The sequence below is a fragment of the Gracilinanus agilis genome, chromosome 6, assembly GCF_016433145.1.
Source record: "Gracilinanus agilis isolate LMUSP501 chromosome 6, AgileGrace, whole genome shotgun sequence".
Taxonomy (NCBI): Eukaryota; Metazoa; Chordata; class Mammalia; order Didelphimorphia; family Didelphidae; genus Gracilinanus; species Gracilinanus agilis.
In genome coordinates this window covers 173,081,692-173,093,911 of record NC_058135.1, presented here as the reverse complement: position 1 = coordinate 173,093,911, position 12,220 = coordinate 173,081,692, and the positions used below count along the sequence as shown (strand labels likewise).

At 33.6% G+C, this 12,220-nt stretch overlaps 1 protein-coding gene across 1 annotated transcript in view; it reads right to left on the bottom strand.

Annotated features, from left to right (window-relative positions):
- The window catches only part of ATP8A1 (ATPase phospholipid transporting 8A1), a 279,653-nt gene that overhangs the window by 131,500 nt on the left and 135,933 nt on the right, over nucleotides 1–12,220 (bottom strand). Inside the window, exons 20-23 of the mRNA XM_044681740.1 lie at nucleotides 10,214–10,296; nucleotides 10,020–10,069; nucleotides 5,203–5,272; nucleotides 118–202 (exon numbers count right to left, since the gene is read on the bottom strand). Of these exons, the coding sequence (XP_044537675.1) occupies nucleotides 118–202; nucleotides 5,203–5,272; nucleotides 10,020–10,069; nucleotides 10,214–10,296 (288 nt within the window). The remainder of the gene's footprint in view (nucleotides 1–117; nucleotides 203–5,202; nucleotides 5,273–10,019; nucleotides 10,070–10,213; nucleotides 10,297–12,220) is intronic.

The following is a 12,220-nucleotide window of genomic DNA, read 5'->3' as shown; positions in this document are numbered from 1 at the left end:
AACCATAATCAAGACTTTAAAGAATCTGACAGTTACATTGGAAAATAATTCAAATAATCATCAAAAATTAGGCCAATTATTTCCCTGAGTTTAAAAACCACACTTTATTATGCTCACCTTCTGTAGCAAACTGCTCTAAATGTTTTAAAGTAATTTCCTTATATTTTGAACTTTCAGCCAGACGGTCATAAATTACGGTGTCCTGCAATATAAAAGAGAAGAAAATCATCATTTACTTAATTAAGTGAGCCAATTTTACTTGATCTTGTGTTAATAAAAGCAACAACAGAGCAAAACAGCATTCAAAATAAACACATTTCTGAGAATTAACTTTTAAGGCCTAAGCATTTTCCTTCCTCTAAAGATAAGAGGATTTCATGTAAATTTTTTAATCTTTCTGATTTGCCTCTAAATTATTCAATTTCTCAAGGCCCCATATCTTGATAATCTGATCTTTATTCCAATATTGTTGGAGGCTCCACAAACCCAGAATATCAGATAAACAGAATCCAGGTAAATAATGCTGTTTTTGTGTGTTCCTGGGATATTGGTAGTGGCTTTTATTTAAGATATTTTCTTTGTAATACTAGTCATATTCTTCTAGTTATTCTTCTGCTTGGGTTTATTGTTTTTAAGAATTTCAGTACATGGCATTTTTAACATGGGCTTTATTAGGCCAAGATCCAATAAATCATTACCTGAAATTACTTTCTCAGAAAGTACTGCCCATTTGGGGCTCCAGCCTCAGAGGTGAGATTTGAAAACTGACTAATAGAGTTAGATTTATAGCCCTTGAGAGAAACAGAACCTTGTGACCTCAACCCAGATGGAATACTCTAGATCCCAATTATCAATTTCTTTTCATTTCTCAATGGTAGGATGAGGAGACAAGGGAAATGGGGAATGACAATTTCCCTCATGGCTGCCTCCCAAGAATAAAAGTTATAGTTTATTAATTTCCTTTCTCTGGAGGCAATTAATATTTGAAATGAAATTGATAAAGGGCTTTTAAAAATTTGAAGGAATCTTTTCCATAAATTGAAAGTTTTACTGAACAAAAAACAAAACAAAACCTGACAGGTAGGAGAAGTTAAGAGAATAGTCTATACTATGGCCAAATATTTTATATACAAGATATTATCTCTAAATAGAGTTAATTTTTAGCTGACTCCCCAGCTTCAAGAGTATTCAGAAACATAACACGTTCTTCAATGGTAATGACATATGTTAATGACAAAGTTATGGGGAAAAGGACAATAATTTTTCAAATATTTAAAATAATATTTAAGGTAATATACCAGTTTCATGAATGTAGGAACTGCCACCACTAATGCTCTATCTCTAACTTAAAAGGTAACTTTTTGAGTTGCTTAAGACTTGGAGAAAATAAGTGACTTGTCCATGATCATATAGTTAAAATATTTCAGAGGTGAGAAGTGAATCCAGGTTTTTCTATACTCAATCCACTGCACCAGGCTATTTCAAGCCTATTTATAAACAACAAAAATGGTTCTTTTCAATAATATTTGAAATTGGCAGTTTAAGTCCAATAATCAAATGATCAATATGTATTTAGTACTTATTATATGCCAGGCATGGTGTTAAGGGCTGGTGGATACAGTAAGAAGTAAAATATTCTTTGCTCTGAAAGATAATACTTTTGAATGGAAGACACAGCATGTATGTATGCATGTATGTATATATTATGCATGTTAGGCATACATGCACAACAAATTATATATATATATATATATATATGACTAAAATGTAGCTTTTGGAAGGTAGCACTAATAAACAAATGGGATGTGTGGATCAGGAAAGGCTTCATAAAGAATTGTGATGCTTGAGATAAGTCTTGAGGATCAAATGAGATAATATTTGCAAAGTGCTTTGCACAATCTGGTACATGGTAGTCTTTCTCTCCTTCTCTGTCCTTCTCCTTATGCTTTTCCCTTTCCCTCGAAGGGAAATTGGGATTACCAAAAGCAAAGGTGAAGAGGGAGTGAGGGCATTCTAGGCATGAGGAACAACAAGGGAAGAGATGGGCGCGTTTTTAATGTGAAAAAGAGGAAGCCAGTACGTTTGGGTCCCAGAGTTTGTAGAGGGATCATCAAACGATCCTTGGAAGGACAGGCTGCTAAAAGAGAGGTAAATACCAACCAGGAATTTATATTTGAACCAGGAGGGATAAGCCACTGGAGTTTATAGAGTAGAAAGGCTTATGCTTTAGGAAAATCACTTTGGTAGTGATGGGGACTGTAGTCTGAGGTAGAGAAACCAAACAGAAGAGTATTATAATAGTCTAAGGAAGAGGCAACGAAGGTCAACACTTGGGAGGATTGTAGTGTGAGTCAAGAGGTGGGTAGCTATCTGAGAGATATTGTGGAGATGGAACTGAAAAGATTTTGATAAAATCAGTTTCCTCATCTCTAAAGTGGAGAGAATAACACTACCTACCTCATTAGGTTGTCGTTAAGCATCAAATGAGTTAAAAGTGCTTTATGCTATGTAAAATGCTAGCCTCCTTTTCCTTCTTCTCCACTTTCTCTCTCTCTTTCCCATGCTCTAATAATCATATTGAAAAAAATTAACAATTTTGAAAGACTTAGAGAATTTTGATCAATACAATAATCAACCATGATTCCAGAGGATCAATGATGAAGAATGTTACTCATCTCCTGATGTGCTAAATATGCAGAATAAGATATTATTCATTTCTGCACATATCCAATATAGGAATTTGTTTTGTCTTGCTTGACTATGCATATTTGTTATAAGACTTTTTGCTTTTTTCCCCTTCCATTGTGTGTGTGCGGTGGGGATAGTAAAAAGAAAATAAATGCTTGATAACTGAAAAAAATGTAATCTAAAAATTACTTTGCATTTATTTTTCTGTGTGTGTCTTACATAAGCCAAGGAAAATGTAAACTATTTTTTGTCATTATCTCCAGTGACTAATACAGTTTTGAACACAGTAAGCTCTCTCTCCCTTTTAACCCTTACTTTCTATCTTAATAATAATTCTTAGGGAAAAGGGCAAGGGGTAGGCAATTGGGGATAAGTAACTTGCCTTGGCTTGTATCTATAGTCTTCTGGCTCCAGGCCTCATGTGCAATCTACTCTGTCACATAACTTCCCCTTATATAGTAGGAACTTAACAAATATCTATTGAATGGAACCAATGTGAACTTTTGCAAGAAAAAGATAATGGAAAAAAAAAGAATGTACTTCGGAAATTTTAGACCTCAAAGGATGCTCACATTTGTGAAGCCTTGATAGTACAAGAATATAATCACATAATTATATCCCACAATGGGAAGGCTGTGCCAAAATTAATACTGATGAAACATATGTTACTTCAAAAGAGCTGATAGTCACAGTGTTTCCATGGATGATCCTCTGAGAGTGTGACCATCAATTCCAAGCAAGAAGATGACCATGTCTCATCTGCATCCACTTTCGCTAAGGATAGAGCCTCATAAAAAAATGATTGGGATTTTATAAACTGGTTCCATCTTAGTAGATGTTTTGTGCATTTTCTCTCCCCTCTTCCCAATTAAAAAAAAAACAAGATTCTTCCTCACTCACTTTAGGAAAAGGATAAGGGAAAAGGAGATGGGGAGCTGATATGAAAGATACTATTTTAAAATTATCAACATTATTGACATGAGTTTGAAATCTTTTTTGATCAAATTCTTGACCATGAAATATGATTTCCGATTTAGGCAGCTTCAAATCTTGAATTTAAAAAGTAATTTAAAGAGACTGACACATTAATTTCTTTATACCAGGAAGCTTAAGGATCTCTCACTTCTAAAGAGTGACCTATCAAAGACCTATCTTGTTTTAGAAAATATGTAGAGAGAATATTAACAATTCTGTATGTCCAGTACCTAGTACAGTGCCCAGCACATAAGTTTTTAATAAATGAGTTTTGACTGACAGCCTTGCTGACTTGTCCTTGTAACAAGATTTATATTTTTGAAAAAATTATGGCATAAGAGATCAAAGATATTATCAGACCAAGCCAACTAAATGACACATGGAAAATACCACAAAATCTTCCCAAAATCAAGTTTCAAAATGATATCTCTAAAAATAGGTTAATCTATATTTTATAGAAATCAATGGTTTCATAGGTAACCAAATGTCAGAAAGCAAGAAGATAAAAAAAAATCATGAACTTTGGAACCTCAATTTCAAATTGAGTATGCTTTTAAAGCAAAGTTCTGGACTTCCATTTTCTATATTTCCATAGGGTCCTTGGAAAAAAAACAATTTAAAAAAGAAAATAATTGTTCTTGTGGTCTTAGATAGGGAAAAGATATGGAATGATTTCTTTCCAGTTCTCCCATGTACATCATAAAGAACCTGTTGCTAAAGTACTGTTTCAGTTCAGTAGAGAACTGTTCCCACATTTTCAAAGCCGATATGAGCAGAATACAACCTCAATCTTACTCATCCACAAAAACTCTTAAGTAGGGGCTCAGTGAGGATGCAGAGCTGCTCGGGGAGGCGGCCATTGGTTCTTTTAGTTCCTCTAACTCATGATCACTGTTTATTTGTGCAAAGAGTTGCTTGTCTGCATGGTGGAAGGAATATCCATATTCGTGAAATCACAAATCCTTGAATTGAGTGACAAGTTATTGCCAGCAAAATTCATAGGATATATATGTGATTATATTCTTATTTCATCATAACCAACCCAGAAAGCCCAAATCTGTTATGGTTAAATGAATAAAAGTAAAATTACAATCAAATGAAGATTTTTTCCTGAATATTTAGATGATAACTATGGTTAAAATAGGGTTTTTCATTTTGATAGCCTAAAAAAGACATTAAGACCCTATTAATTTTGACCATCAAATTTGTAATGAAAAAAGCCCCAAATTTAAATGGATTTTAAATTTTGACATGAACTTTTACAAAATAAATATGAATATTTATGTACTAAAAAGTGAATTATAAAAATAACCTAGCGAAATTTTTCAAAGCTTGAGTTTTATGTAGAAAGAGCCCCACATTTCGGTAAAAGAGGCTGGATAACATTACTGCAAAGCATCAACGGGGGTTGATGTCAGCGACTTCATGCTAAACATCTGTGTTACATTTCCATCGTGGACATTTTTTCCTATTTTCCTAGAATATGCATTTATAAACGCTCATAAATCAAAACTCTAACAATGCAAAATAGAACCTTACTGCTCCTTTGCAGTAGAGCCGTAACTTCCCGGATGGAGTGCGGACAATCACTGACATTCTTTTTCTGGTGCTGAAAGAAAAGAGGCTTTCCTTAATGTGTACTTACGCCAGAATGTGCATAGAAACGCTTGCCATGCATCACAGACTTTAATATTCGCAGTGCAGAAATAAATTCGAACCAATAATGGGTCACATTCTTCCGGACAAACAAAGTATTCCCCAGGTGTAAAGGGAGGCATTTTTTGAAGCAACATTAAATTTTTCAGGGCACTAAGGCACAATTTACTATCTAGGAGGAATAATTTAGAAAATGGTCCTCTAGTGACCTGAAAGAGTTAATGTACCTCCCCAGATGCTGCTCCTGGGGAAAAAAGTTAACCCCTGTGATAGTTCTAAGCCCAGCATTTTCAGATTTGGTATATTTATCCAATACATTAATATCATAGGAGATGAATTGAATGTTTAAAAGAGAATGTACTTAAAAAGGAAATGTAATCCATTTGCCTTTAATTTTTAATAAAAACACTGATAAAGTGAACTACTTGACCCTTAAAACAAGAACTTGGACATTTAAAATGATTCTTTTTTCAGTGACTGGAGGCAGCCCACTAGTATCATGGAAAATCTAATTTGCATAAATGAATTTCAGCTATCAAGAGCAAACATTTCATCACTGTGGTTGATGATATAGATAAGCACAGTTTAATGAAAACTGCCTTCCAAATGCGCAAAATGTTTCAATGCATCAATGACGAGACAGCAAATTACACTGAGAACAGAATGGCACCATAAAAAAAGATGCTCTGCCTTCATTTGGAGTCCTACATGTTTTTTACCCATGACTGGAAAAAAGATCCATTTATGACCCAACTGTACCTCTGGTTTTCTCGTCCTCTCTTGTCCCCATTCCATTTATAAGCAAGAACTGTTTTGACAGTAGCTGGCTATGTTCTAGTCATTCAGTATAGCAGTTTACCTCACACATTGATAACTGTATTATCATTAAAGTATTCTATATTCAATTAAAATGAATAATTAATTAAATTAAAAAAATAAATTAAATCAATAATACATTGTTTTATATATTTTTATTTGATGGCAATACATCAAATTAGGAGAAGCTTCTATGCTTTTGTTCTTTTTTTCCTCTCTTTCTTTTTTGCTAGAGGAATGGCAATGGTTTTTATTGAAGCAAAGTGCCATTTGCAAAGATCATTTGGGATCTCTGAGGGTTGTGGGGCAATTCTTTGTAAATTATAAAATGCTAAATGGATGTGAACTGCTGTTACCAACACTGACATAATCATCCTTAAGAACATTATCAAGAGCATTTTTGCCTGAAATGACTATCTGAATGGGAGGTAGGACACCCAGGTCCCAGATTCCTATTCCTAAAGTTTGGACCCAAAAATCTAATCTTTGGACCAGGCCAGTACTGATCAAGAAATACACTGAGAAGGGATAACAAATGACTTCTTCAATCCCATATAAGTGCAGAAAAAGTCAACCATAAACCCATGGCCAATAGGAAGGCAGGGGCTCTACTAGCAAAGTGAGCATCAAAATAACGTGAATTGCCTTTCAAGTCAGAAGTACATGGGGACATGCGTAGCTTGTAAGTCTCTTGGTTTTGAGGCAGCAAAAGCAGATAGCTTCTGTAAGAAAATTCCAGGGTAGAGACTTTAGAAGTCTAGGGAATCACAGCAAAAGCCAAGGACCAGAGCAAGACCACAGAATTCTTAGACCACAATAGACAAGGGCTTCTAAGGTCTCAAAACACTCATGCCTGAGATTTCAGAAAGGGCTATGAATTTAGTCATCTGAATTTCAAAGATCTAAGGACCTTATCCTTTAAAGTGGAGGTTAGAAAACTCCTAGGGAACTTAGGACAAGAAAAAAAAAGGATTAATCATTCTGACTGGTAATGAAGAAGAGAGACTTGCATACAGCCTCAATTCAGGAACTAAAGCTACAGAGATGAGTAAGTCGAAGAAAACACAAAGGAACCTCAAAAATTAATGTGAATCTAGAGATTCTCTAAGTTACTCCATAAGAAATGCAAAAAGAAATTTAAATGAAAAAATGGATTTTCTACAAGGACAATATGAATACCTAGGAGAAGTGAAGCAGGAAATAAAATAATTGGAAGTAGAATAAGTAGCTTAGTGCTTAAGAAATGGAATCTCTGAAATTGGAATAGATAAGATAGAAATCAATGACTAGAAAACAGGAAAAATATTAGAACAAAATTAAAAGATTGAAAAAGATTTCAAAAATGAACTCTCAGGTAACAAAAAACAAATGAACTAAAAAATAGGTCAAGTAGAGATAATCAAAGAAGCATAGTTTCTCTGAAAACTCCAATTCTAAAAAAATGGATGTTCTATTTCAAGAAATCATAAAGAAAAATTGCCCAGATCAATCAGAACCCAAGGGAAAAATGAAAATAGAAAGAATCCAATAATCATCACCTGAAAAGAACCCCAGAAAGGAAGTCCCAGGAATGTCATGGACAAAATTTAGAATTCCAGTGTCAAAGAAAAAAATATTCCAGGTATCCAGAAAGAAAGAAGCAGTTTGGCTATGTAGGAATTACAATTGTAATCAAATAAGATTTGGAAACTTTTACTAAAAATGAGGAGAACCTGGAATATAATGTTTCAAATGGCAAAGGAGATATGGCTGCAATCAAGAATAACTTATCAAGGGGGCAGCTGGGTAGCTCAGTGGAGTGAGAGTTGGGCCTAGAGACAGGAGGTCCTAGGTTCAAACCTGGCCTCAGCCACTTCCCAGCTGTGTGACCCTGGGCAAGTCACTTGACCCCCATTGCCCACCCTTACCAATCTTCCACCTATGAGACAATACACCGAAGTACAAGGGTTTAAAAAAAAAAAGAATAACTTATCAGCAAAGATGCAGACCATTCTACAGAGGGAAAACACAGATCTTTAATGGGACAGAGAACTTCCAANGAAAAAAATATTCCAGGTATCCAGAAAGAAAGAAGCAGTTTGGCTATCTAGGAATTACAATTGTAATCAAATAAGATTTGGAAACTTTTACTAAAAATGAGGAGAACCTGGAATATAATGTTTCAAAAGGCAAAGGAGATATGGCTGCAATCAAGAATAACTTATCAGCAAAGCTGCAGACCATTCTACAGAGGGAAAACACAGATCTTTAATGGGACAGAGAACTTCCAAGAATTTACTACAAAAAGACCAAACCAAGTAGGAATTTTGAAAGATAAACACAAACGTAAAGAAACCTAGAAATACAAATATGTTTGAGCAAAATGGAAGAAGTGATATAATTTCTCATAATTAGAGTGCATGTGGAGAATATATAAACATGGAAAAAAGGATAGAAGTGGCATTAGAAGAATCTCATTTTTTATTTAAAATGGACAGAGGAAGGGTATAGAAAACCATCAAACTCAACTGGGAAATAAGTGGTTAAAAGGGAGGATACTACTGAGGAGGGAATGAATTCCAAGTCAAATCAACTTCCTGTTCCTTCAGGAAGGGCCTAAAAAAGGTGGGAAAAGAACTAGAATCTAAGGGGGTGACAACTTGCTTTTTAGCCAATTGGGAAATGGGTTAATAACTTGTGGTATATGAAGGTATTGAAATATTATTGTGGTATAACAGATGACCAAAGAGATAATTTCAGAGAATCTTGGATAATAGGAATTGAAGCAGAAACAATGAAATTATGAAAAATAACCATAAAAGATTTAAGAATTCTGATCAATGCAATTTTACCAACTTTTGTTTCCAGAGGACCTATAAAAAATATTACTAATCTGAAAGAGAACTGATGGACATAAGGTAATGGATATGTACTTGGGACGTGGCTATTGTGTGGATTAAGTTTACTTACTCTGACCATTTGTAACAAAGGTTTTTTTTCTTTTTTCTCTTGGTTTATATTTGAAGAAGGGGGCTGGGAGAAGAAGGGGTGAGCAATAGTGATGCTAGAATAAAAGAATGCCACTGTAATCTATCTATCTATCTATCTATCTATCTATCTATCTATCTATCTATCTATCTATCTATCTATCTATCTATCTTTTAATGCACAGAAGAGAAGAAAAGAAAGCACAGTCAGGACAGTTTTGAAAATTATTGTGTAGCTCTATGAAATTGAGAATCTTCTTTTTCATTATCTGTGTATATAGAAATGCTCTTTTTCTGGTGTTTAGGTTTAGGTTTAGAATATTTTGTTTCCTAAAACCATAAAAGAATTTGGATTTAAAAAGTAATCAGAAAAGAAGGATTTATCTCCTTTTGACAAAGAACAAGGTAGGTGCAGTTCTTTCAGAACAATAGAAATCATTTCTGAAAATTTACTTAATTCTACAGCTAAATATAATTATATATGAAGGAAAAACAAGTCAAAGAAATGAAACTGATCAATGTAGAAAGGGGGAAGTAAACAATTACCCCAGGAAAAATATAAATAGAAGCAGAATTAATTAACTTTCTAATTGTTGATCCTAATGGTTTGTTCTCTGATAGTTGGCCATTGATCTCTGGACTTACTAGTGATGTAGAATGGAAAAATTGTCTAAAATCTTCATCTCAAACTCTATTCTGAAATATTCTGAAATGGGCTGCCTATGATTATCATGACAGACATAACAGACATGCCTGTTAACTTTTATAGGCAAAATTTTAATGCTTTTGAGTAAGCCTAACTTAATTCAGTTAAAAAATGGAAGTAATGATGATTAAAGCATTTAAATAAAAACAAGCATTAATGAACCCCATAGATGAATAATTAAAAATAATAAATGTATGGAATAGATGATTTACCTGGTAAACTCTAGGACATTGAGTAATTCATATCTTTCTTCTTGTCCAAGCTAAGGGAAAAAAACAACAGTAGTAAGAAATTCTTTTTTTGACTTTTGTATAAAATTTAGTATTAAAACTCTAATAATGCATTAACATAATATGTTATATAAAAATATTCTCTTTTGAAATATATTTTCTAAATATGAACTTACAGAATCTATAATAACTGAATCAGGTGTTCTTCCAGTGAAAACAAAATTCAACTGTTTAGCAGCTCTGACCAAGGCTCCTTCATCTGTTTTAAGAAATAATTTGATGTTAGTGATTACCATGGAAACTGGAGAAGCATTATGGCTGGCCTTAGAGTAAGAAAGACCTGGGCGGGGGGTGTCAATTCTAGTTGGTAACATATAATAGCTGGGTCATGACTGTGGCCAAGTCCTGTTCTTGGCACATCTTAGGAAGCTACAAAATATTGATTGACTTAAGTTTTCAATGTCACAGGTAACTCTAATGGGGATAAGCATCTAGGTGGCATAGTGTACACTTACTAGCTATGCATCCCTTGGGAAATCACTTAACCTCTATTTGACTCAGTTTATGTAAAATGGGAATAAAAATAGGACCTAACTCATAGGGTTGTTTTGAGGATTGGTAATGCATGTAAAGCACTCTGCAAATCTTGAAACACTATAAAAATACTAGCTTATCTATCTGCATAAATGAAGGGATTTTTATATATGAGGAATTCCCAATAAATTTGGAGGAAAAAAAATCCTAAAGATATGAAAAAACAAATATACTTAAAAAAAACTTTTACTTTGTGTCTAAGTAACAACTTTCTAAGACAGAAGGGCAAAGGCTGAGCAAAACAGGAATTTAGTGATTTACCCAACTAGGAAATGTCTGAGACCAAATTTGAATCCAGGTCCCAGGGCTAGTGTTCTATCTACTCTGATATCTAGCTGTCCCCAAAACAGATACAGTTTTAAAATTAATAACATTATGGTAACATATGGATTGATGAATAAGTTTATGTATAAAGAAGTTCTGATAAATTTAATATTTAAAAAAATAAATACTAAGTACAAAATTTGTTCTGGGTCCTATTTTGTTCTTGAAGATCTTTGTAAAAGATATTTTTTTCTCACCCTTTATAACTACTGTATATTGCACAAAATAATCTTTCATGTCTGAGAATATTTCAAGACTTTGGAGTCATATCTTGGAAAATGAACTGTGTTCCAGGGGCTATAAAACTTGTGCCATAGGGCTTTATATAATAAGTGTTTAATAAATGCTTGTTGAAATAAATTGGGAATGTGGGCTAACTGTATAAATGCATCCAGAATGTTCCCTGGGTTTCTGTTAATTTATGTTATCCCACACTATAATAGCACCATGGCTCAGTTCGAAGGGCATTCATCTGGGGAGTCATATTATCTGGGTTAAAGTACTGGCTTTGCTACTGATCATATGTTTTTGGGGAAAGTCACTTACTCTTTCTAACCCCAGTTTCCTTATACATAAAAATAAGGAAATGGGGCCAGTGGATTCGTAAAGTCTTTTCTAGTTCTGACATTCTAAAGATTTAACAGAAATTTAGAATCAAAGCTTAAATCAACAAATACATTGACCAAAATGGTAAAACTGGCATCATAATGTAATTTCAAAGGAAAGGAGCAAGTATTTATTCAGAGCCTAAAAGTGCCAGACACTATGTTGTGCTTTACAAATATTTAGCTTTGACTCTATGAAATATGGCAACATTTTATAGGGTACTAGTTTATTTTGTGGAGTTTTATAAATCACCCACCATATCGATATAAACATACTATTTCTTCAGAATACATTTTCTTTCTTGAAGGTTCATACTTGCCAAACTGGCTATATAGCCAGTTTCAGAATTAGAGTACAGCTAAATCTTGAATTATTCATTTGGTACTAAGTCCTTAATGACTACTAAATAACTGTAATAGAAGCAACATTGACAAAATTGTCTTGAACATCTTATCAAAAGTCCTAATCTGTTCTCACCAAACTAAGCTTACAATATAAATTAATTAAATATTATTTATATTTTAATAATGAAATAATTGAAGTAAGTATTAAAAATAAATGTGCTACATGTACATAAGGACTAACTACTCTTGGGTATGCAGAATTTGCTTCTTCAACATTTACCTGCACTGTTTATTATTCTTCCTTAAATCTATTCA